The sequence below is a fragment of the Desmodus rotundus genome, chromosome 6 (assembly GCF_022682495.2).
Source record: "Desmodus rotundus isolate HL8 chromosome 6, HLdesRot8A.1, whole genome shotgun sequence".
Classification (NCBI taxonomy): domain Eukaryota; kingdom Metazoa; phylum Chordata; class Mammalia; order Chiroptera; family Phyllostomidae; genus Desmodus; species Desmodus rotundus.
Genome location: NC_071392.1, coordinates 126,189,163 through 126,216,474, shown reverse-complemented (window position 1 = coordinate 126,216,474; position 27,312 = coordinate 126,189,163). Strand labels below are relative to the sequence as shown.

Sequence of the window (27,312 nt, the reverse complement as noted above, 5' to 3'; positions counted from 1 at the left end):
AACAAATAAACAAATGGAACTACATCAGACTAAGAATCTTTTGCAGGGCAAAAGAAATCATCAACAAAATGAAATGGGAGCCCTTGAATGGGAGAACATATTTGCCAATGATACACCTCATAAGGGGTTAATTTCCAAAATACAGGGTCTGGCAGAAGTAATGCCATTGAGTGTAATTAGTAGGGTTTGTGAATGCCTTGCATGAGATGGACAGCAATTTGAACATTTCACCTAAAATGTCATACGGTGTGCTTGAGTGTGATATTGTTATGTTACAGAATTACGTGATTATGATTTTGTAATAAAAGATTTGGAATAGATTACCAGCTCATAAAAAAGGGACATTATTGTGCCGGACCCTGTGTATAAAAACAACTTACTGTATTTTTTGGACTATAAGACGCAGTTCTTCCCCCCGCCACCCAATTTGGGAGGAAAATGGAGGTGCATCTTATAGTCTGAATGTAGCTTACCTGGCTCTCTGGGGGGTGGGGGGGGCGTTGTCGAGGTGGCGGTGGAGCAGGGTCACAGGAGGCAGGAGCAGGGACGATGCTGCGGCATACTGTAGTGCTAGAGAGTAGGGTACAGGTGGTGCAGGCACATTAGGAGAAGAAAGCCAGCAGTACCCATACGTGCCTCCATCACGTGACTGATGTGCCCCCCATTAACATTAACATAGGCAAATTCCACAGCAGGGTCACCTGTCAGTGTGGCCCTGCAGCTGTCGCAAAACTACAACTCCCATCATGCTTGGACAGGTTGGGATGATGGGAGCTGTAATTGGCAACAGCGGCAGAGCCACACAGGTTGTGCAAGACTGCTGTACCCGTACAAGAGTGTTGCCAACCTGTGGCCCTCCAGCAGCAGATCTCCCCCATAACAGTGTCAGCAGCAGATCTCCCCATAACAGCATATCATCTACTGATGTTCTCAGCTACAGTGCCCCCATCACCATGAACGACACACTGCTGATAGTTCTGTCATTACTGTGTTTTGTTGTAGAAAGATACGATAGCGTACCATAGTCTCCTGCTGAATCTACCGTAATTGTGGAAAGATGTCAAAGCAGAAAAGGATTTCTGCTTTAAAGGATGTTATTAAATATTTTACATTTTTTGCTTCAAATTTTTTTTTCCTATTTTCCTCCTCTAAAACCTAGGTGCCTCTTATAGTCTGGTGTGTCTTACAGTCCAAAAAATACGGTATACAGCTCAACACCAAGAGGACAAACAACTCAATTAAAAAATGGTCAAAGGACCTAAATAGACCCTTCTCCAAAGAGGACCTACAGATTTCCAGTAACTTGCACGTACTTGAAATGCCCTGGACCAATTACATTCCTTCTTTAAGACCCAGGACAGATAGGAGTCTTCTAGCCATCCTTTGGAAGACATTCTCCCAGGCGATTTGTTCCTTCCTTGTGCTATTTTTGCAACATGCAGTTGGCATGCATCATGACACATCCTAGACATGTGTTAAAGTGTCTGCTTCTCTCTCTAGGGAAGCACTTAGTAACTTTTTTTCTGAATTAAATTGTTTCAAAGGAATAGATCAGAGGTCTTTGAACCCTAGTGACTCACGTGGATGGTACAGGGGTTTGAAATATTTTTCCAAGTATTAGAATATTCCACTGCCTTATGATACTCATGCCACCAGATTGTGAATCATTTGAAGACAAGGACTGTGTCATATCCAATTTCTATTCCACAGCCTCCACAGTAGGCTCCCAATAATTATTAGATGAAGAAATTAAGCACCAAATAAATTTCCTTATTATTTAGTAGAGATTTTTTAAGAAATTGACCACTTTTTTAGAAAAATGAAAAGTTGCATGAAACAACTTCACAAGCTGTAAAAAACAAACAGTGTGGGTAGGAAATGTTGGATAATGATGAGTGTCCAGGAACTAGAAGATGGTTTGGAGACAGTTTAAATGGATTGCAGAAGGTAGCCTCAACAAACAGCCTTGTAAAAAGGACAATTTGGATGTGAATGTGTTTGCAGCACCCATCCCACCACCTCCCACCCCCCAGATCACAAGATGCTGGCAAAGGCATGCCTACAAATCACTGCTTTAACGCAAAGCAAATGCTTGTCCCTGGAATGAAACAGCTGAAAAGAATTAATTTTCTCTGCTTTTAGAGAAAAAAAACAATATATTTTTACCTGCTGAAGTATAATTACATGTGCTTTCCAGGCCTCTATAGAAGTGCTTTATTGAGCCCGCTGTGTATAGTATGGCTAATAATTGTGTAAACAAAGACACATCAAGCCTTCCAGTGGAAAAAAAATGAGTTCTTTTTGGTTTTAAGCTTATGATTCAATACAAGTAATTAGAATATATGCAAATATACGGCATAAAAGGCTGATCTTACTGTATGGGTACATTTTTCCCCTTGTAGCCTGCCCTCTCTCTGCTGATGGGAGCCTGACAGACTTTGTGAAACTCAGGGGTTCCTGCCTTATAGTGATTAACAGGAAGCAGTGAGCACGAGGGTCAATGCATTTAAGAAAAATCTTAAGCAATTCAAAACAGGAGGTATAGGGGCTCTTAGGGGGTAAAATGGGTCGTGTGTTTGGTGACCTTTGTGACAAGTCTGTGTTGGAATCCTTCATCCTAAATAGATTTGAGGCCCACAGTTAAGCCAGAGCCGATCATCTGATGAGCACACGTGGTAATTGTTACTTTCCCATTAAGTTACCCTCACCTTACTCAGAGAATAACAGGTTTTTGCTATCTCTGAATATGTTCATGATGCTGATAATTAAGTTTGCACATGATACTGCTTCTGATTGTCCAGTTACCCTCTTTTTCCCTGTTTTTCCTCTTTACTATGAAATGTTTTATATATATATATTTTTAAAAAAGAATGTAATATATTTGTAAGTTATAAAGGATAATAATAAAATGAACACCTGTGGACCCTCTACCCACCTTTAGAAATTGCCCATTACTCTTATCTTTGAAGCCCTCATGTGGGTCTGTCTGAACTTTGTAGAAATGGTGTATCATATTATTTCTTCTGTGAGAGTTTTTGCAGTTTCCTACATAATTAACTGAAAGGATAGTGAGTCCCTCTATCATTTTAGACTTAGTTCTGTCAAATCAAACTGTTCTTCAGTTGCCAATTATAACTTAAATGTGGTGTCGTCCTCTCCATCCCTTTTCAGAACAAGCAAAATTCTTTATCAAATACTATTTTTGTCACTGTTACCAAAATTAGCTATGGTTTTAAAAAAAACGTTAGACTGAATTGATGCTTCCCAGAACATTAAAAAGATAAAATGTCGTTTTACTGTAAGTTAAAATTCCAAACCGCCTTTTGGTTTTACTGGCATTAAATATTTGGCGAGCACATATAAACACATGCACTTCAAAGGAGCTTCATTCTTGGGTCCCCAGCAATATCACTTATTTCCATTTCATGGCACATGCCACCATGAACACATATGACTAGACATTCTGCTGGGCTCACACAATCGTAAAAATAACCTCAAAGAGAAGGCAAATTAGCTGTTAGGCTGGTGGTGGGAAAAGAGGTACTTACGGATGTTCATCTGATGTTAATAACTTGTCTTAAAAATATAACAAATCTTTGTTGTGTAAGAGGGTTCAGTATTGTGGTTTTTCTTTAATGCCTCAGCAGTGCTTTGGGGTTGTTACATCTTCACTGTAGTCTTAAGAGATAGGTTGACACTTTGATTCTTCTTATTCGAGGATCAGATGGAAAGAAGCAAACTAAGTAATTTATTCTTAGAGGCAAAGTGAATAAGGCAGACATGATATTTCAACTTTTCAACAACTGAGTTGGATTAATCCGTTGACATATGCTCTGAGATTTATATAATTCAGAGTTAGTTTTCTTTTTTAACTGTATTTTTCACTTATAGTTTGCATTCAGTATTATTATATATTGGCTTCAGATGTACAATGTAATGGTTAGACAATCACATGCTTTACAAAGTGTTCCCCAAATATTTTGGGTACCCACCTGGCACCATACATAGATATTATAATATTGTTGACTATATTCCCTGTGCTTTACTTTACAACCCCATGACTATTTTGTAGTACTTCTAGTTTTCATTTTTAAAATACAAAGATGTTGATTATAAGTACCTATAATCTGCTTTGCTTGCTTTAAAACAAAACAGAACTTTTCTTCCCTCAAATATCACTAACATTTACAATTGTTAGTGATATCTTTTTACAATTGCAAATAGATTTTCATCTGTGATTTTCATCTCCATCATGAGGGGTATAGTTCTAGCTATAATCTCACCATATAGGGGTATTTTTTTCTTGGCCACAAAATTTTCCATCTGAAATAAATAACACAAAGACTTATGAATAGATATTCGTGATTGTGTAATTCTTATTACTGTGGTCCTCCTAAAACTCTCAGAAAAACATTTTGACAAATTTTATAGTCCATTTTCATCTGCTCAAAGGGTAATAGAGATCACCTTAGCATGAAATAAATCCTAAAAAAATATTTGTTGAATGAATGAAATCATGTTTCAGTGAAACTTGTTTCACTGAATGCTTTTTTTTTTTTTTCCAGCAGAGAACTTTCAAGCCCCAGCTGGTGGCCCCTATTTCCGGCAGTTTCTAATACAATAAAATGATAAAATAGGAAGAGAAAAGATATGTCCTTCAGGGCTTGTGTTGCTATTTGACCCACATCCCTCTCTTCCTTTTCAGTCAGCATCCTTCTTTAGTCCCTGAACAAATCTGAGTGAACCTTGGAAAGAGAGGATAATTATTTCCTTGGCTTAGTATAACGGGGTTCTATACAGCTCTATCCCCTACTCTCCCAAGACAGCTCAGTGGTGAAAGTTTTTCAGGGAAGCAAGCCAACACAGAGCTACTCCATGGCCATAATGGGGCAAGCGTTACATGAATCGTAAGGATTCCATGTCAGGACAGTAGAGTGTCCTTGTATAAACCCTCTGTTGGGTTATAAAGAACCTAACAACCATGGGGAGAAAATCTTCAGAGATAAGAAGAGACTGTTATATTTAGTTACTCATTCTTCTCATTTAAAAAATGAACTTATCTCTATTATTAAGGAGTAACTTAAACACTGTGCAAATTGTCCTAGGGTAAGCCATTCGACCTAAGGCAGCAGCTGACTTGGCAACTGCCCAGACCAAGACAGTTCTGATTGTAGAGTTCTGTTTTCCTTGAAAGAAGCTCTGGGATGTGAAGTCGGGCAGAGAGCTTTTAAATGGGTGTGGGAGCCTGTGCAGCTGGGGGTTGTTAACAAAAATTGGAGAATAACATTTAAAAGAAAAAAAAAAGGGTAACTGAGGGCTGCTCTCTGGTCAGAAAAGAGAAACCGTTTGGATAGAAAAAACTTGCTTGCAACTCTGGTAAGGAAACTTTGTTTGACTTATTTTAAACAGAATGACATGTGAATTATTTTGAAGAGAAAGAGTATCATGGGGAGAACATCATACAAGATACAGCTTATTAAACAGTGAAGGTGTTGATTTAAATGTTAGGAGGAGGCAGAGCTTTTCATAAGGCTAAAGGCTCTCATATACTGGAGGGGTGTAGGGCTGAAGTAGAGCTGCTCTTGGGCATTATACCCATAGGTGAATTCATTTGTTGCAAAGCATTCAATTCAACTTCCCAGAAGATCTGGCCTCTAAGATTATGTACAAATCTATTTTGAATGTCCCTGTAAAGTCATTAACCTGCCATTCTTGAGCACATCCCCCGACCCATTCTCCAGCTGTGGGATAGGATCAGTAGTGTTGACCTTTTATTACATCACCCTTGTGTGATGTGATGTGTTCTGAAGTTGCTTGGAAAAGAATCCTGCTAAATCCCTGTGTCCATCTTTCACACGTAAAACCCACTCAGAAAATTATTTTAGCATGACTTTAGGTATTCTTAATATTTCCTAATGGAGATCGTTTCGTGGCCTGGGCATTTCCAGTGTCTCACAGACTCTGTGCTTTGGCTTTTAAAAAAAGCAAAAGCCTTTTCAAATCAGTAGTTGAGGTATAAAGAGTCTCAGGCCCACTACCAAAGAAACATGGTCATTACTGAAAGGCCAGGAGCTTCTCTAAATGGAAGTATGCTTCAGCTTGATTGAACTAAAGGCTATTATGGACAGTACCTTCACATGCTCAGATGGGTCACTCCAGGCCATTCCTTCACCCTGCATGTTGCTTGAGTTCCTGGTCACCTGTAAGTAAGAATTACATATGAAAAAGTCCTGATACTATGATGTAGCATCTTCCTGGTTTGTTGTACTATTATTAAAATCATTTTTAATACTGTTACCATTAACTTTAATTTTTAGTGATTAGAACAATTTCAGATTTAGTCACTAAAATCAAAAATCAAATTATAGACTTCTAGATATCACTGCTGGTAAGAAATATTGTTCTTTTGCTGAAATATTTTTTTCTCTTCAACTGTATTTAAGTAAACTTTTTCTACTTTTTGCTGCATTTTAGTTTTAAATCAGGACTTTTGAAAGTTTTTATGAGATAAAATTTACTCTTGAGGCAAATATTTTCTACTCATTTATAAAAACTTAAAAATGTTTTGACTTTAAATTTCTAATGGAAATAAAGATTGTCTTATTTGTTTTGACTTCTCTTTGAATATAACAGGTTTTGCCCTAAATATATGTGCTCAGTGTAAATTTAAGTAGGGACTTACTCATGGTGCTTCAGAAGATTTGATCATGTTTTAGTTATGAGATATGAAACAATTTGAAAGCATCAGATCAGTTTCACATCGTAATACAGCATTCTCATGAAGGACAATTAAAAATATATGCTGCGGGCTCCAGCCACAGCCTGTGGCTAGGATGGGAGACCGAGGTGGTGGCTAAGGGGAACAAGGCTACAGAGGTGATAGTGGCAGAAAAGTGCTGAGTGATGACAAGTAGCAGGAGCAAACTACTGCCAAGGACCTGCTCATGATCAAGTATGAGATGGGGGGCAATGTCACCAACTGAGTACTTTGGTCTTTGGTGGAAGTAATTGTTCTTACTCAGCTAGTTCGCAGTGGCACAGACAGCACCAGGTGCTGTTAGACTGGACCTTGATTCAGCAGCCTTGGTCCTTGAGTTCTGGCTAAGAAAGAATTAAGAGCCAAGACTCAAACTATAAGAGAAAATTTATTTAGAAAGTCACAGTGGTAGAGGAAATGATCTGTAGAAGAAATGGGCTCAGGAAACAATTTATAGAGACAAAAGAAGGGACACTTGAAGCTTAGGAGAGAGGAGGATAAAGGCAATGTGCCTGGGAGTGAATATGAAGGGGATGGGAAAAACAGGGGTATGCTTTCAAGAGGGAGAGCAGTGCTGGGTCCTCCATCCTAAGGGCTTTTAAGGGTGGGGACTCTAGGAGAAGTCATAGGAGAGTATCTCAACAACATACTCATTAGCTTTCTAGGTGTGTCCTTTCAGGATCATCGTCTCCCTTGATTGGTTACTGCCTGGGCAGGTGGTCATTAGTCAGTGTAGCTGGTCCTGAGGTCAGCCAAGGCATCACTTGTCTGGTTTTGCTACTTTTCTGGGCCTGGAGCTGAAACACAGCAGAGGCTTAGATGTGATCCCTCATGGTTAATGCTTAAGGGAGAGGTTGTGCAAGGGCCCACATGGGAGTGGCATGAGACCACTCTTCAGCCCCTTGTTCCACCTCCAAGGGGGTCGGTCTGTCACATGACTAGCAACAACCAGGAGACAAAAGGTGAGGGGAGGGTCAAAACCACATGACCAGTGATATGCTAGGGGTTACCCTGGGGGCAAGGTCCTTGTTTTCCTAGTTTTGCCTGTTGCTAGGCACCCAGAGTTTTCTGTCCTGGTGACCTTCTGTACCTGGCCCATTATCCTTGCTCTGCTCGTGTCTTTTCAACTGCCTGCCACAAGCTCAGGAGAGGGCAAGGCCAAGGACGTAGAATAGAGAACCACTATTTTACAAAAGAGAGCCTTCTAAACAATATGACCATAAAATGAAAACCTCATGTGCCTTTTTTAGTGAGGTTGAAAGTCATTTTGATGCCATGCCATTTACTTTAAGAGCATTTGAAGATGAGAAGAAGGCACAGGTGGGTGTGTTGGAGTGTGCTAAACATGAACTGCTACAACTATGTAATGTTCTCTCTAAGAATGACAGTGAATTGGTTGCCCAGTTTAAAATATGGTTCCGCTAATGCCTAATGACCACATGTGGATAACCAGTGGTCTCTGAGCCTGACCTTTACATGTCTGAGATAAAGGTTCAGGATGCAGAACTAAAGGCCCTCCTCCAGAGTTCTGCAAGTTGGAAAACCCAGAAAAAGGAAAAAAGAAGGCCTCTAAGACTGCATAGAATGCCACCAGTGAGAAAACATTAAAAGAGAATGAAGCTGGGGACTGAGGTGGGTTCCATCTCCCTAGCTTGCTGCTTTTGCTTCATCCCCTTCCTATAACACCCCAGGCTCTCTGAAGTGCAGTTTATCTTCTCCACCCAGGACTGCCAGCAGAGTGGGGGTCTCCCTGCCCCCATCCCAGATCCCAAACCCAGTCCTCTTCCAACCACAACCTCTGCAACTAACTCCAGGCTTGGGAGACCAGGCTTCCTAGCCACTAAAGACTAATAAAATGAGGAGTCAAAAAAAGTGCTAACATCCCATTACCATTATGTCAAATTTCAGTAGTTCAGAATATCATAGTGTTATAGGGAAGAAATTTAATTCTTCATAGATAATATAGACTAACAGGGTAATTGAGATTCCTAGGGGTATTAAAAAAAAAAAAGAACATGAATGAAAACAGGACAAAATTCAGAAGTTTCAGAAAGAATAGATTATGAAAAATAGGTAGCCTCCACTCAACTTTCCGAATCAACCAGTTCCCTCTGTAGTAGCAGCCACTCTTGCTAGATTCCTAAGATATTCTTCCAGGGAGATCCGTATTATTGCAAGCATGTTCATCTGTTGTGTAGTTTCATTTTCTTTCACAAAAATGGCCACACATCCTATATTAATCATTGTCCACCTTGCCATTTATCTATCTATCTATCTAGGTATCTATCTAGATATCTATTTATCTATCTAGATATCTGTTTATTTTTATTCTCACCTGAGGACTTTTTTTTTCATTGCTTTGAGAGAGACAGAGAGAGAGAGAGAGAGAAGCATTGATGTGAGAGAGAAACATCGATTGGTTGCCGCCTTGTATGTGCCCCAACCAGGGATCGAACCTGCAACCTGGGTATGTGCCCTGACTGGTAATCAAACCCACACCCTTTTGGTCTACGGGATGATGCTCCAACCAACTGAGCCACACCAGCCAGGGCTCCACTTTGCCTTTTATTTTAGATAAACTATATACTTGCAAATTAGTATTTTTTCAAAACTGAAATAAGTTGTATTAATGAGGTCTAAAGTCAATTTAGTGAGTCAAAAGCATAATCTTTTTAATGCAGTAGGTAGAATATAAGGAACTGAATAGAATAAACCAATGCATTGTGAGTAAAATAGTGTTATTTTATGAAATTTCAGTTATAAAGAAATGTGTACTAAGTGACAATGTATGGGGCTTTTTGGTTTTGTTTTTGCTTTTTTTTGGTTCATGGTCAAAAAGTTTGTAAAACACTTAATGTAGATGGTTTTATATCACCTATGTAGAGCTACCTCCTTTGTTTTTAATTGTTGCATAGTATTTTATTGAATTGAGTTCCATAATTATGCATATATGCTCCCATTATAGGCAATTAAACTATTTTCAGTTTCTTCCTAATTAAAACTACTTCAGTAAATGTCTTTGTGAAGATGTTATTTCATAAATATACACGCATATCTTTAGAATGCATTGTAGTGTATGTCACTTTGATAACTACAGTCAATGCTGATTATTTGTAGAGTTTGTGTAAATCTTATTACTTGCTGAAATGTATTTGTAATCTCAAAATTAGTATTCTCAGCACTTTCACAGTCATTTATGGGCATGTGCAGAGTGGTGAAGAATTTGTCACCTGACATGCACATTCCCAGCTGAGGTGAAGAAGGCCTTTTTGTTTCAGCTCCCATACTGTAAAGAAGTGTCCTTGCTGTGCTCTATTTGTGCCACATCTTTCATAGTTTTGTGCTTTTCGTTGATGATTTTGCTTTAAAAATGTCCCCCAAGCATAGTCCTGAATTGCTGTCTAGTGTTCTTAGTGCAAGGAAGTTGTGGTGTCTTGTGTAGAAAATATGCATGTGGGATAAACTCATTCAGGCAAGAGGTACAGTACTGTTGGCCATGAGTTCAAAGTTAATGAACCAACAATCTGTATTTCCAAAAAAGGAAGAGGAAATTCACTGATCTGTATGCTGCTTTAGAAACTGCTGAAGTAACATCTATGGTGCCTAATGAAGCCATGGAAAAGCTGGAAATGTCGTTCAGTTTGTGGTGTCGTGAGATGATGGCCCGTAAAAAGAGCACAGGGCACAGCATTGTCATGAGGCTGAAAGCCACAGAAACTCATCGGCAGGTTATCCAAGGTCAGGAAAATGTTAAACTCTTCTTGGCTAGTGTTTTATTATAAAAGAATACTGCATATAAGGAATTACTTAAAACATATATATTAAATAAGATGTCTTTAAACAGAATCCCACATAAAATAAGGTTACTTGCAGGAACCTCATGCTGTATTTCTCATAGGAGCAATAGCTCCATGTTTTCTAATTAATTGTTCGTGCTGACCTTGTGGGACATATAACTACCACAAATCACAAGAACGTGTTTCCAGGTGGCCAAACTCCTACCATCCTTATATGAGAGTGCTTGTTTCTTCACCCGCAGAGGAAAAAAAAAGTTGTTTCAAACCTTTTGATATCTGTAACCTGATAGTTGTGTAATGGTATCTTGTGGTTTTAATTTGCAGTTCTTTTAGTAGGAGAAATGTAGAAGAACATCTTTTTGTGTTTTAGAGCCATTCATATACTTTTCTGTTATTCCTATTTTTTCTTTATCTTTGGGTATTTGTCTCTTATTGCTCTGTAACAGATCTTTATATATTAAGAGAATGTCCTTTTTCTGTGCCGTGGACTGCAAGTATTTCCTTAGTTTGTCATTCAAATGTTGACTTTCTTCCCCACATAGCAAAAAAAATACTGTAAACATTTTTTTAATGTAGTCACATTTATTGATCTTGTCTTTTATGACCTCTGAGTTTTGTTATTGTTTTAAAAGTTTTTCTTTCGAGATTTTTAAAAGTTGTATTTGTGTTTGATGTTTTGTGGTCGTTTGGTATTTGTATGGAATTTAATCCTCTTAATATGTAACACTAATTATAAATCCTTTTCACCCTGAGTAAATTTCAGAGTAATAGAACGATGGGAGATCATATGTTTTGGAATCCAAAAGTCCAGTTTGAAGTCCAGTTTGTTTATATACTAAAACGACATAAGCCATGTTACATACCTTCTGTGATTATCAGGTGCCCCCATCCAGGCTTCGCTGAGTTCTTCAAAAAATAGTGCCCAGCATATGCTAGATTATGAATGTTAGTTCCTCCCTCTCCTGCTTCCCTGAAGTCCTCCACCAAAAAATATTTTGTTATGTTGATTTAAGACATGAACTAAAATAAATAAACTAGGGTTTCTTTTCAAAAGCATTCTATAATTTAAATTGTAGACAACTCCTGCTGAGTTTCTCAGTGTAGCTTGAACTAGTTATACACTGAACGGATCACTATGTACTGATTTGAATTGTTGGTATCAATACAATGCACCTCTTTTTGTTTTTTTGTTTGTTTTGTTTGTGAGAAGAATGAAGACTGAATTTCTAGAAATTAAGTTACTTTCTTTAAGGACTCCTAAACTCTATATCTAGAAACTTTATTGATAAGCATTCAGTATAAAAATATTTAGTGTGGTCAATAAATATACCCAATTTATTCTGTTTTGTAAGTCTAAATGTTTTATATATCACATTTCTTAAAGCAGGTTACATTTTCAGAATAATGTAGTTTAAAATCATCAAAATTATGTCTTTAAAAAGAAATAAAGTACAATATTTTTATCCTTTACTTTCATGACCAGATTTACTACACGTCCATGTTTTTTTTTTTTTTTTTTTTGGCTAATTCATGAGCAGTTCCTACCTTAACATTAGGGGCATAAGGAGAAGTCACAGTTTTAGAAATGTCTTAACTTTGCATGTATAAATACAACTGCATTGTCATTACTCTAGGGAAATTCAGTAAGACTTGAGTGCCTTTGCTCTATTAGGCAATTTAGAATATCCCAGACCTTGCTCTGGATGTTAAGATTTTTAAAGTTCAAAGGAGATGTGTGAGGAAGAAAAAACATCTGGTGAAGAGAACTTGCTTCATTCCGTGACACTGTTTCCCTTCACTCTTTAGCAGAGCGTCTGTTTAGCAGGTTGGCAGGTTTGATAATTAATTAATGATGAGGGAATGAGCCACATATCTGAGGAACTCAGTTTGGTCCCTTACTGCTTCTTTCTTCCCCACATGTCTGGCAAAGCCTTCAGAGTCTAGGATCACTGATCCCACAGTTGTGTCTCAACTCAAACACTTGTCTTCAGGCTTAATTAGCTCAGAGATATAAACAGATGGATGGCCTGGGCCCAGAGGGTTTAGTGTTGAGCAATGCAGTTTTATTATCAAGGACTTTTGGAATTTTTGTTGGAGAAGTGCCTCAAAACTTTAAAAAATGCCTTTTAAAAAACTCAGAATTTTGAAAGTATGTACTTGAAGGTGACAAAGTTATTTGTGTATCTCTGTATATCTGTGAATATTTCTTTTTGTGACTTAATTCATATATAATTTCAAACTTACAGAAAAGTTATGAGAATAGTACAAGGGACAGCCATGGTTTCCTTACCCAGATCATTCATTGTTTTTATTTTCCCCTTTTGTTTTTCCATCCTCACTCCCTCTTTCCCTTCGTCTTCCCTTTAGGCATACACACACATAGGCACACACACTCACACGTTTAATCATGCACATATTTTTCTAAACTATTTGAGACCAAGATGGATATTCTAGGGGTCTTTACTCCTAATACTTCAGTGTGTATTTCTTAAGAACAAGGCCATTCTTCTAAATAATCACATACAGATACCAAAATCATGAAATTTAACATTGAAACAGCACTATTATTGAATCCATAGTCCCTTTTTAAACTGCATTAATTGTCTCAATAGTGTCTCCACCCCTAGTCTAGGATCCAGTCTAGGATGACACATTGCATTTAGTTGTCATGTCTCCTTTAAATGGAAATAGTTTGCCAACTTTCTTCGTATTTGTTGACTTTGACATTTTTGAAGAGTTCAAACCAGTTAATTAATAGTATTCTTACATCAGATTTGTGTGGTGGCTTCCTCATGCAATTCTGGCTCTGTGTGTTGGCAAGCACACCACAAAAGTGTTGATGAGTCTCAGGGTGTCTTAACAGGAGGCACATTATGTTGATTTGTCCCTTGGTGATGCTGGCTTAGAACATTTGGTTAAAGTGGAGTCCATCAGCTTTCTATGCAGTCAACGTACATTAAATTTTCCCTCTTTGTATTTAATAAGAATTTTGTGAAGAGATTATCTCGAGACTATGGAAATAGCTTGTTTCTCTTCAAATTTTCACCAACTAGTTTTAGCACCCGTGATGGTCTGCTAGCTCCTGTTTTGTCTGTATTTGTTACTTGGTGGAGTGCTGCATGGAAGAGCTTTCTCTTCTCCCCTGTTTACTACGCATTTGCTTATTTGCATTGGTATGGGCTTGCTGGTTCTTATTATGTTCAGTGGTGATAATTCATTACTATTATTATTTATTTGGGTACTTAGATGGACACAGATTTGGCCAGTGGGAGCCCCTTCAAGCTGACACCTGGTCCTTTTGATAAGTCCTCATCATTCTTTGAGTACTTTTTTACTTCTTGGTACAACAAGATGTTCCAGATTCATTTTATATTTTCTCTGTCCCAGCCCTGGAGTTGACATTTCTCCAAGGAATCCTGGTTCCTTTTCATGCAGAATGGTATTTAGAAACCAAGATGTGTGTGTTGAGTTGTTTTAAAGGAAATTATATTATGGAATAGTACATTTACTAAATCATTGTATATTGTACATGAGTGTGTGTGTGCATGTGTGTGTCTTTAATGTTACAAGTTTCAAACAGAAGAGCATTTATTTTACATGTAATAACCATAAGTTTTGACAAGAAAGAAATACAATTTTCATTTCACAGTAAATGGCGTTACACACTTTTGAGTACTAAATCATCTTGACATTTATGAAGGAGCAAATGGAAAGTAGAGAACCGAGTGTGTTAAGTATAAAGCTATCTTTAACTGTTCTATTAAAAAGCAAAGATTTATTTTCCATCTGTGATCTGAATGTGCCTATTTGTGTTCTCTTCCATGGCAGTGGAATTTCTGTGGAGCCACACGACGGAGAGCATGTGTGTGGGATATATGTCAGCCCAGGATGGGAAAGCCAAGGTAAGCGGGAAAACTGGGGCATAACCTGAAATCCTTGCAGCCATTGCACGAATCTCTAATAGGCTAAGTTGATACAAGTGACTTTTCTCAGCCTCTCTTGGGAGGTAGCTCTGTGATCTTTATGAGAATCTGATTAAGTAGAGTTGATGATTCCCAAAAAATAAAAAGCAGGTCTTTTACGCTTTTCATGCTGGAGCAAAGGTGAGTAGGAAAAACTTTTTCTCCATCTTGCTCTTCTTTGTCCATTGTGAATAATTGGAAAAGAGGAAACTGGGATCGAGAAGAGAAAATGGGAGTGAAGCTGATGGGCTATCAGGACAGAGTGATTTTGCAAGGAGTGTTGGAATAGATAAAGAAAACCAAGGTAAGGAAAGCCAAGTGCCTGGACTGCATTCTGTACGTGCGCAGGCATAGGTGGCTGACGTGCTTATGAGTACGACCTGGCTTGTGCTCTGGTGCATTCTGGCACTTCCTGGCATAGTGTCCTCATGGGAAGAGGCAGAGGTCTGTTGCTGTGTGTTATGTGCCCATGGCACACATCCCTCGGTGAGTCACAGTGATCACATAGACATCCATGCATCACCTCCTGAGTTGCTTGACATCCCCGTACTCATGATGGTTGAGGCTGGGAGTAAGAAACATAATTTGTGGACTTTATTACACTGGCCTCTTGTTGTTATTTTTCATAAAATTTTGAGAAACAGCTGTGGCATATGATCTTTACATGGCATTAAAGTAACTCATTTGTAAAGCTGTGAAGTTCAGCAGCCTCTTTCTTAAAGGGCATGATTTATTTTGCACATTGGGAAACATAAGTAAGGAAACTTCTGGTGTAAACTGTCTGATAGAGGTGGCATCATAAATTAATTATACATGTAATAAGAAAGAATAGTTTATTGCTTATTTGTCATATAACACCCATCCAGACAGGCCTGTGTCCATTATCAGCAAGTGGGTCTTTGTCCAGAGCGTCTGTGAGTACAACGTATAGAAAGATCTCATCAGACAAGCATCAGTTCACATTCATGAAACTGTTACTGAGCTTGCCTCCTCTGTATCACCCTCACCTGGTTCAAGATTTATATTGTATTACTAAACTTATTTTATAAGAAAATGCATAAAAATTGCTTTATTTCATAGTATTTAGAGAAGGGAATTATAACTGCCCGTTTTAAAGGTGATTTATATTTTTAGAGCAACACTATCTAATAGAATTTTCTGTGATGATGGAAATGTTCTATATTTATATTATGCTGTCCAAAAGGATAGCCACTAGCCACACATGGCTATCAAGCACTTGAAATGTGGCTAGTATGCCCAAGGAAAAGAATTTTAAATTTTACTTAGTTTAAGTTTAAATAACCGTATGTGTCTAGTAGTACTGTATTGAATAGCACAGGTGTAAGAATGAGTGGAAAATGGTTATTCAAATATTTTCAGAACACTCTTTTCTTCCCAATGACAAAGTGGATCCAAAATATAAAATATAGCCACTCTTGTGGCTATCTGATAAGCCACAAGAATCCTTGCACAAGAATGGCATGCAGCCATTTATGTTTTTCTCACCCCTTACAAGTTGAAATTGTTTTTTAACCAAAGAACATTGTGTGAGGTGGACTTCAGTACTGAAACCAGTGTGGTGTCGTATGATCTTGTTATTAAGTCCCTTGTGTGGAAATGTTCTTGCTATCCCTGCTGGTGGCCCATGGAAGATACCTTACTATTTAACATGAAATATGGGTGGTAGAGAGAGGGGAGAGTACTGCATTGAGCCAAAGATGTTTGGCCTCCAGTTGCATTGCTTGACATCTGGTGGACATGGTTTTCATATTGCTGGTAAATTCTCCAGCTGGTAGTCTTGATTAGGCCAACAGATACAGCTGCTCCTCTTGCCTCACTTATAAATTATGTTTTTGACCTTCTTTGCAGAAAGTTAATCCCTCTCCCTTTCTTCCTCCTTTGAGCCTGTGGCTACAAATGCTTTTAAAAAAAAAGACAAACCCAAAACACTAATGCTTTGGCTGCTGAATTCTATTGATCAAAAAAAAATAAAACCCATCTCTTTTTTCATACAGGCTGGAATTTTATTGCATTGCAAGTAGGACAAAATTACAGATGAGAGGCTGGGCTCAAAAGAGAGAGGGGGCTATAGCAAACTTCATGTTCTTTTGGTCTGCCCCCTAGTCCCCTGACTTCTATGAAAGAATTGTTGAATTAGTGGCATATCTGTTCAGCAGAATGACTGTTTTGTAAAATGTGCTTTCACATAATTTTGAGAACCATGGTAGTAAAATGAGAAGGAAGTATCTTAAAAAATAAAAACACCCCAATAATTTCAAAACTATTTCTAAAAAGTTTTTCTTTTCCTTTTTCCCTGCTTTCTATAAATTACCTTTTTTGTGCTTGTTACCAAACTCAGAAACTAAAGTCACCAGGTCACTTAAACATTTTATATAAGCTAACTATGTTTAATCTAAGTTAAAGCCTTGAATTAAAGCTCTCCTCAAAATTACACTGCTTAAAAAAGGCTGGATAATAATCAATGTCATTGTAACCAAAATTCATGTATAATTTGAATAAATAGAGGTAGGTTCTTTTGCAAGTTTCTTTTTTTTTTTATGGAACATTATTTCAATTACATCATCTAATTTCTAGAGCCTAAATTAAAAAGATTTCTTTTCATTGAACAAAAATTAGGGCACTGATAACAGTTGGATTTAAAAATCAGGTGCCTATATCCTACCCAGATAGCAGTTAGGGAACAGTTTAGTAAACACCGAGCGTGCATGGACTACTGTAATAAAAACAGATGTTAAAACTGGCATGGAACTTACTCAAGTATGATAAATGAAACCAAGGTTTCTTTTATTATGTAGAGGTCACTTTTTATAGCAGTCGTGAAAAATACTATTATAAAAATTTATCCTTGGGGAGGAGCACGCTATTTTGTGGTCTTAAAGTATCTCCCCACAGATTTCTTATTAGTTGCTGGGGAGAATAATAGAGAAACCAGGCAACAGCTTGACTGTGTGATCAAAATTAATGTCATCATTAAGGGCAGATGGACATCATGTGCCTCTGGATGTGATAACCTGAGAAGACACAAACATCACTTTTGTAGTAACCCATCTGGAAGTACATAACCTGAATCTAATCACAAGGAAACATCAGATAAATCTAAAATGAGGAACATTCTGTTAAGAAAGAAAAAAGAGTCTATACAGGTGACCTTGAACAATACAGGTGTGAACTCTGTGGTCCACTTATATGTGGATTTTTTAAAATAAATACAGTTAATGTACTTTCTCTTTCTTATGATTTTCTTAATAACATTTTCTTTTCTCTGGCTTACTTTATTGTAAGAATATAGTATTAACATATACATACAAAATGTATGTTAATGGACTATGTTATTGGTAAGGCTTCATTGATAAAGTCAAAAGTAGGCTATTAGTAGTTCAGTTTTTGAACAGTCAAAGTTATATACAGATTTTTGACTACATGGGATGTCAGTGCCCTTAACCCCCATGTTGTCCAAGGGTCAACTGTATTCTTAAAAATATTAATGCCGTGTCCATGCCATGTCCAAAACATCGAATGCATGGTTGGAGCATTGTACCATATACCAAAAGGTTGCGGGATCAATTCCTGGTCAGGGCACATACCTAGATTGCGTGTTTGATCCCTGGTTGGGGCACATACCAAAGGCAACCAATCAATATTTCTCTCTCACATTGATGTTTTTCTCACTCTTTCTCTCTCTCTCTCTTCCCCCTCCCCCCTTTCAAGTCAATAAACATGTCCTCAGGGGAAAATTAAAAAAAAAAGTCAATGTCATAAAAGATAAAGGCTGAGGAAATGTTCCAATTAAACAATACTAGAGAGTATACAACTAAATACAATACTGATCCTAGCCTGGATCCTATACAGGAGGGGGAATAAATGCTAGAAAAACCTAAATCAACTAAACTGTTAGGTCAGTTTACAAAATCGGAATATGAATGGTGAAAAGTTAACACTTTTCATTGTTATGTTTGTTATAACTGTACTGTGTTATGTAAGGAAATATCCGTACTCTTAGGAAATATAAATTGAAGTATCTAGGGGTAAAGGGCTGTTAATATATGCAGTATCTTCACAAATGGTTCAGAAAAAAGGTGTTATGTGGATGAATGGATGGGTGGGTGGATAGCAAATTAAAAAGCAAATGGAGCAAAATGGAACCTGGGTAAAGGATGTATGGGTGTTCCTTGAACTATTCTATATTTTTGAAATCATTTTCAAATAAAACATTAAACATAAAATATCACCCTTGGGTAATATGGCACATTTGATTAGTTATTTGATTAGTTCTTTGGGCCTTGCAGTTGAATGAACAAGTATTGGAATGGATATGGTGCCAGGAAGTTGGAACCTGGGTTGTCCTTCCACCCACTGCACACTGAGAGACGGACTTTACTGTGATCACTCTGCCTCTCTGCATCTCAGTGGACTCATTTGGAAAATGGGAATCAGAACTACTTTACCATGCCTTAAGTCCTTCCTGGGATAAGGTATGATAGGAACAAGGAAGCAAAATACTTGTCTGAGTACAGATGACGGGACCACCATTAAGTTCTTTATGTACTATAGATGTATTGTCTATATTATGGATATTGTATATATTATGGCCCTTTACCCATAGATATTTGCTTCCAGTCTGCAAAACTTGAAATTCTACATGTCAGATTACATAAGCAGATAGTTGCTATTTAATTTTTCAGTAGGATTTTTATGATCCCAATGTAGTATCTACCATGTTTTGTGTTTATGAAGATAGTTTCTGGGACTTTAAGAAAATTCTCAGTAAGTGTCCATGTAGAAGGAATAGCACAGATGAGATTTCTGGGAGCTTTTTATGAGACTTAACTTACCTTTCAAATAAAGCTATAGGTGGAAGACTTATTTAAATATAGTCATGCACCATTTAACCATGGGGACATGTTCTGTGAGATGCATCTTTAGGCAATTCCGTAGTTGTGTGAACATATCATAGGGTGTACTTAACAAGCCTAGATGGTGTATCCTACTATACATAAATACACACACACACACACACACACACAGGCTATATGGGATAGCCCAATGCTCCTAGACTACAAACCTGTGTAGCATGTTACTGACTAAATACTCCAGGCAGTTGTGTAACATAATAGTATCTGTATAAACATAGAAAAGGCACAGTAAAAATACAGTATATTTAAAAATAGTACATCAGTATAGCTATAAATGGAGCTTACAGGACTGGAAGTTGTTCTGGGTGGATCAGTGAGTAAGTGAATATGAAGGACCAGGACATAACTGTACACTACTATAGAATTTATAACCACTGTACACTTAAGTTACACTAAATCCATAAAATAACATGAATAAATCAAGTGCAAGAGAAAATGATGCGATCGAGTGATGCTATAAACATGAGATGTACGATGAGGCTCTGGTACTGGAACATGGCATACTGCTTTATAGCAACATTTGTGTAAGTACAAAGAGTACACTCTAAAACAACAATAAAATGTATAGAATAGTAAATATGTAAACCAGTATTTATTATCACTGTCGAGTCTTATGTACTGTACGTAATTTTATGTGCCGTACTTTTATGTACAACTGGCAGTGGAGTAGGTTTGTTTACAGCAGCATCGGTACAAACATATGAGTAATACATTACACTATGATGTTAAGATGATTATGACATCAGTAGGTGGTAAGAATTTTTTAAATTTTTTATTTATTGATGAGAGAGAGAGAGAAGGAAACATTAATTTATTGTTCCACTTATTGATGGATTCACTGGTTGCTTCTTGTATATGACCTGACCAAGGTTCGAACCCACAACCTTGCTGTATCAGGACAACACTCTAACCAACTGAACTATCCAGCCAGGGTCTGTGATAGGAATTTTTGAGTACCATCATACTTTTATGGTACCACCATCATATATGTGGTCTGTCTTTGACCAAAAAACATCATTATGTAGCACATGACTGTATAAAACATGTGGTATATGAGATATGAAAAAAGTGAGAAAGAAAATTCTACTTCTAATTAGGATGAAATAAGTCACAGGATACTACTGCTCCTATTCCCAACAATGAGAATGAGTTGGATAAACTATAAAAATTAAAGATTTTAAAAAATCATCTTAATAACCTAGAAATATGCTAGAAAAACCTAAATTAACTAAATTCCAGAAAGAGACAAGCCTTCCCTAGGGGAGAAAAATGCCACTTCTTCATTCCTGGCAGAGGGGTAGAAAGGGGAGTAAAACTGATATAGACAAGTATAAAAAGAAACCAACCAAGCTTTTAGTGAACTATTTATGAGCTGGTGTGATAGATTAAAATCCTCAGAAGTCCCAGACACATGATGAGTCTTGCACCCACCATCAGTTCTTCTCTGTGAAGTCTTTGAGTGAGCACAGCAAAGGCTTGGAGCATGCAAAGAACTGAGAGTGACTTGTCACAATGTTTAGGATTTTTACCAAATGCATGGCAATGGCCAAAGAGACACTGGAGGCAGAGCAGGACTGCAGAGACAGATGCTATGACACGGAAAGTTGGGGCTGGTTATCAAGGCACAGAGATCACCTAAGCAACACTGTAAACAAAGAGAAATCCCTCGTGCTCAGAATGCTGGCAGCTGGATCGTAAGACGTAGGGAAGTCTCCAGAGTCTCACCAGGGCTCAGATCCCAGACTTTGCTTAAGAGAAATTACCGACCCAGACTTCAAAATATTAGCCAATAGTGAACTTAATCTAAAACTACCACAAAGCCCAGAAGCAGCTCAACTAGAGATTACATAGACTCAGTCCTAGCCTGGAGGAAGGGGCTTATTATTTTCTTAGGGTAAATATTATTTATTTTAAATATTATTTACTGTTCTTTTACATGCAGTGTATGTCATGCAATAAAAATTGAGTCCTCTGAAGCAGGAAAATGTGATTCGTACTTAAGAGAAAAATTAGTCAAGCAAAGTTTACCCACAGATTACCCAAATGTTGGGATTAGCAGAGAAGGATAATTAAATGCTTATGATAATTATAAATAGAAAAATGGAAATGATATAACTGAAAAATAATACATCAGAAATTGAACTTATTTGATAGGCTTAACAGGAGACCGGGATGGAAAATATGCTTAGTGAACTTGAGAACCAGTCAATAAAAGTTATCCAAACCTAACCACAAAGAGGAAGATGAATTTATGAAACTAAAGAGAGTGTCTGGGGCCTTTGGAACAAATGGTCTAAATTATGTGCATTAAGAATTATATACCTGTAAGGTTCTTACATTGCTCATGAAATAGTTTGTGATAAGTTAAGGATGCTTATTTAATTTCTAAAGTAACAACTTTAAATATAATGAAATATTATAACTAAAACAAAACAGTACAAGATGTACAAAGAAGTGCTACAAATTTCTCACCCCAAAAATAGGCAGGAAAAGAGGAAAAGAAAACCAAGAATATATAGAGAGAGCAAATACCAAAAGATGTAAACTCAACTGTATCAAAAATTACATTAAATATGATTAAACTAAATACTCCATTTAAAAGGCAAAGATGTCCAGACTAAAAAGAAAAAAGGAATACCCAGTTATATGTTTTTTTTTAAAGAAATGCACATTAAATATAAAGATTCAGACAAAATTCATAGTAAAATTATGGAGAGAATATGTATCATGCAAACAGGCACTAAACAAAAGAAAATTAATGTGGCTGTGTTAATGTTTGATACAGGAAACATGAGATAAATTCATCATAGACACATAAAGGAAGCAAAAACTGAGAACTATAGAGGAACAGGCAAATCCACAATCATCATTGGGAATCTTAACATCTCTCTCTCAGTTATAAGTAGAACAAAAATTAGTAAGTATATGAACAACAGCACTGTTACCAACTTGACCTAAGTGATATTTATAGAAGACTATACTCAGTAAGTCACTCTTCAAGTTTACAAGGATTACTCACCAAGAGAAACTGTAAATTATTTCACATAGAATGATAAAACGTCAAAATTTATAGGATATAATGGAAATATTAAAAGAAAAAGTATATCCTTAAATGCATATAGTAGCAAAAAAATGTTTAAAGTAAATGAGCTGAATTTCCTTCTTAAGAAGTTTTAGGAATAATAGATTCAAAATAATAAAAAGTAAAAATAATTAAATAGAAAATAAATATAGATAACAAGCGACAAAGTCAGAACTTGTGTTTTCTTTTTGAAAAAAATAATTAATGAAAATGATAGACCTTTAAAAAGAATAATCAGGAAAGAAAAAAATACAAATAGCTAGTATCAAGAATGAAAATGGAATATCAATGCAGGATCACAGATCCTACAAACATTAAATGAGTGATAAGTTGATACCAACAACTTTACAGTTGAATACAATAAATTCAGCAACTTGGATGAAATTTGTAAGTTCTTAAAAAAAGCAACTTAGAAAATCTTAACACAGAAAATTGGAATAACTATATACATATTTAAGAAATTGAATTTATAATCAAAATCTTTTGATGCAGACACCAGCCCACAGTGTCCACAGCATTGTGGCTGAGATGAGACATTCACAGGGACTACCAAGTCCTGTGGAGGAAAAGGGACAGCACAGCTCTCTCAAGGGGAGAGCTCCTAGACCCTCACCTTGACAGGCTTTTATTGCTTTTCTGGGCACATTACATGGAGGATGGTCTTCATTTACTATGCACAGGTTTGCTTTAGGTGGTTACTGTTTACAGAAAACAAAGGAGAGGATGTTGCTAATTACATCAAAAAGGAAGGATATTTACAAATGTAAAGGGAAAAGTGGTTGAACTAGTTACACTCCTCCTTGGAAGGTTTAGTATAGATTTTAGGAAGTTACTTTAAAGATAACAGTAAACCTTTGCTGCCTCAATTCACCTGAGGGAGTTTTAGCAAAAAGCGTCTCAAAGCGGCCTAGGTACAATGCAGGCTTGATTCTCCACAGGAGAACCTATCTGTGGGTGTGGGTCCTGTGTGCCAGACCTTGCTTTCCACTGGCCTTTCCGAGTGGGAGCTGGGCCCACACCACGCAGAACGGTCTCCTATAAAACTTCATGCCCACATGGCTTCACTGGTGTATTATATCAGACATTTAAGGTAGAAATAATACAATCTTAAACCAATTGGTTTAGAAAAAACAAGGGCAGAGGGCTTGCTTTTCAAGCCATTTTTTGAAGCAAGGATAACCTCAATATCAAAATTTGACAAAGATGTTACAAGCAAGAAAACTACAGACTAATATCCCCCATACATACCGTTTCAGGAATTCTTAAGTTAATTATTAATTTAGGATTAAAAATTTAGCAATATTAGCCCTGGCTGGTGTTGCTCAGTGGATTGAGTGCCGGCCTGCGAACCAAAAGATTACTGGTTTGATTCCCAGTCCAGGGCACATGCCTGGGTTGCAGGCCAGGTCCCCAGTAGGGGGTGTGCAAGAGAGACAACCACACATTAATGTTTCTCTCCCTTTCCTTCTCCCTCCCTTGCCCTCTCTAAAAATAAATAAATAAAATCTTTTAAAAAATTTAGCAATATTCCTTGCACACACACCCCCCATACATATCCAGAACGTAAAAATTTTCCCAGGAAAAGTGTACAACTGGATAAACAGTGTCAGCGATGATCTTGAGATGTAGATATCTGTATGTAAAATAATGAAGTTGGACTGTTAACTTCACACCACATATAAAAATTATCTCAGAATGCATCAGAGGCCAAAATGTCAGAGCTGAAATTGTAAATTTCTTAGAAGAAATCTTAGGAGTAAATCTTCATGACCTTTGATTAAGCAATGGTTTCTTAGCTGTGACCCCAAGAGCTCAAGTAACAAAACAAAAAAGTAGGTAAATAAAACCATCAAAATTAATAACTTTTGTGTTTCTAAGGATACCATCAAAAAAATGAAAAGACAACCAACAGAATAAGAAAAAATATTTGCACATCATATATTTTGTAAGGGGTTTGTATTAAAATTATATAGAGACTTCTTACAACTCAACAATAATAAGACAAAATATGGGCAAGGGATTTGAATAGACATATCTGCAAATAAGATTACAAGTAACTAATTAGTACATGAAAAGATGCTCAACATCAGTAGTCATTAGGGAAATGCAAATCAAAACCACAATTAGATATCACTTCAAATCTACCAAGATGATTATAATAAAAAAGATGAACAATAACAAGCATTGGCATGTATTATTGGTGGGAATGTAAAATGGTGTAGCCACTTTGGAGAACAGTTTGGCAGTTCCTTAGAAAAAATGAACATAGAGTTAATCATATGATCCAGCAGTTCCACACCTATAAGTATGTTACGGAGAGAATTGAAAAGATATGTCTGCACAAAAACTTGTGCTTAGATATTTGTAGCAGCATTATTCATAATAGCTAAAATGTAGAAATAGCCCAAATATCCATTGGCTGATGAGTGGGTCAACAGAATGTGATATATTCATACCGTGGAATGTTACTCGTCCATAATAGGAACGGATTGCTGACACATAGTACAGCTTGCTATGCTAAGTGAAAGAAGCTGGACACACATGCCACATGTCGTGTAGGGTTGGCCAAAAAGTTCATTTGTTTTTTTCCATAGATGGTTCTAGTAGGGCTTTATTGTCTTTAAACTTCATTTGAAACAATTTTGTTAGATTGTATTGTGACAGCTGTCATAATCAGAGTGAATTAAAAAAAACATCAAAAATTGGTGAATTTTTGTGTAGCCATTTTAATATTGAAGATGAAAAAATAAACAACATTTTTGGCATATGTTCCTTATTATTTCAAGAAAGGTAAGAATGCAACTGAAGTGCAAAAAAAGATTTGTTCAGTGTATGGAGAAGGTGCTGTGACTGATCAAATGTGTCAAAAGTGGTTTGCAAAGTTCTGAGCTGGATATTTCTTGCTGTATGAGGGATGCTCCAGGATTGAGTAGACCAACTGAAGTTGATAGCGATCAAGTTGAGACATTAATTGAGAACAGTCAACATCATACCATGTGAAGATAGCCAACACACTGAAAATATCCAAATCAATAGTTATTGGCAAAAATGAAAATGTATTTTTTACTTGATGGAAAAAACCATACGGACTTTTTGGCCAACCCAATATGATTCCATTTACATGAAATGCCCAAAATAGGCAAACCTGTAAAGACAGAATATAGATTACTGATTACCAATGGTCAGTGGAAGGGGAGTTTGAGGAGTAAAGCTAATGGGTACCGTTTCTTTTTAAGGTGATGAAAATCTTGTGGAATTGAAATTGCACAACTTTGTGGATATAGTGAAAGTACTAAATTAAATAATTATTTAAAGGGTGAATTTTATGATATGTTAATAAGATCTCAATAAGTCTGTTTAAAATATCAACCAATGTAAATTTACCATATTACCAAAAAAGGGAGAAAAATAATTTGATTCTCTCAATATCATACACTCATGTTAACTTCTCACTCATGATAAAAACCTTGAAATACTAGAAATCTCATTAATACCTCAATTTGATGACTAGAGAAAATTAAGAGGTAAATTACTCTAAAAACCTACTGTTAAAATCATGCTAATTGGTCAAACACTGAACACTCTTTCTAATATTCAGAATAGGCAAAGAGGAGGTCCACCTTCATTACTTCTACTTACTATTTTATTGGAATTCCTAACCACTGCAATAAAGCAAGTCAAAGAAATTAAAGACAAAAGTTGGAAAATTAGTAAATACTGTAATTATTTTCATATAACATGGAATGATGAACAAATAATGTGCAAGACCTGTCTTCTGAAGACTACAAAACCTTGCTGAGAGAAATAAAGCCTAAATAAATGGAGAAATATGCAGTGTTCACTGGAAAACTCAAGGATGTTAAGATAGCCATTCTTTCCAAATTCATCCATTGTTTCAAAGCAATCCTGATTAAAATTCCAGCAGGTATTTTTAATAAGAAATTTACTTGCTGATTTCAAAATTTATATGGAAAGGCAAGGACCTAGAATTACAAAAATCAACTTTAAAAAAGATCACAGTTAGAGGACTTAACTGATTTTGAGACTCACCAGAAGCTGCTATAATCGAGGTAAGTGTTCCCTCACAGAAGAGACAACCCTAAATCCAGTATATGAGAAGCTTTGAGGTCAGCAGGAAGACTGTCTCCCTTTTCAGTAATTTCACAGCATTCTAAGGGAGGTGAACCACCAAACTTGCTGATATATAAGGGTTCACCAGAGACTGTGGAATTTATGAGAACGTTGCTTCAACAATACAGACAGAAACTTGTGTCTCAAGGAGAAATTGAGTGTGTCTAATGTGGAGGTCCAGAATAATCACTGGCAGTGTGGCTACTATTTGCCATTAGATAAAAGTGTTGTCTTTATAATAAAGAATTTCAAAAATGACAAATGAGAAAGTGTGCATTCAACAACTTTAATAAAATAGTCTGTAAAAAAATGAAAGAAAATTTAGATGGGCACTTGGATCTTCCAATTTATGTAGCTTGGCTAGCTACTTCACAAGCGTACCTGTGTATGTACTTTATTCTTATTAAAGTATACATTAAAAATGTTAACCTATTGACTTATTCTTGATCAACTATTACCAGTATTAAAGTATTAAAAGCACATACTATCTAGTAAACTATTATAGGTTTCCCTTAATTTTACTTTTTTTTTTTAAGTCTGTTTGGAGGTGGAAAATATTTATTAGGCAGAATTGCTGATTTAGGGATGTGACTTTTCTGAAATTTGAGTAAGTGCAATAATTGCCCCATTATTTATCCTTAAATCTCTA

The 27,312-nt window shown here is 36.6% G+C and overlaps 1 protein-coding gene across 5 annotated transcripts in view; it reads left to right on the top strand.

Moving 5' to 3' along the window:
- The window catches only part of TASP1 (taspase 1), a 288,218-nt gene that overhangs the window by 236,053 nt on the left and 24,853 nt on the right, over positions 1-27,312 (top strand). For all 5 annotated transcript variants that reach the window (XR_006655296.3, XM_045194733.3, XM_045194732.3 and 2 more), the window contains one exon: positions 14,383-14,456. Coding sequence is in view for 4 of the 5 variants with exons in the window: in XM_045194733.3 (XP_045050668.2) it covers positions 14,383-14,456 (74 nt within the window). In the remaining variant the exon portion in view is untranslated. Of the gene's footprint in view, positions 1-14,382; positions 14,457-27,312 lie in introns of those variants that run through there.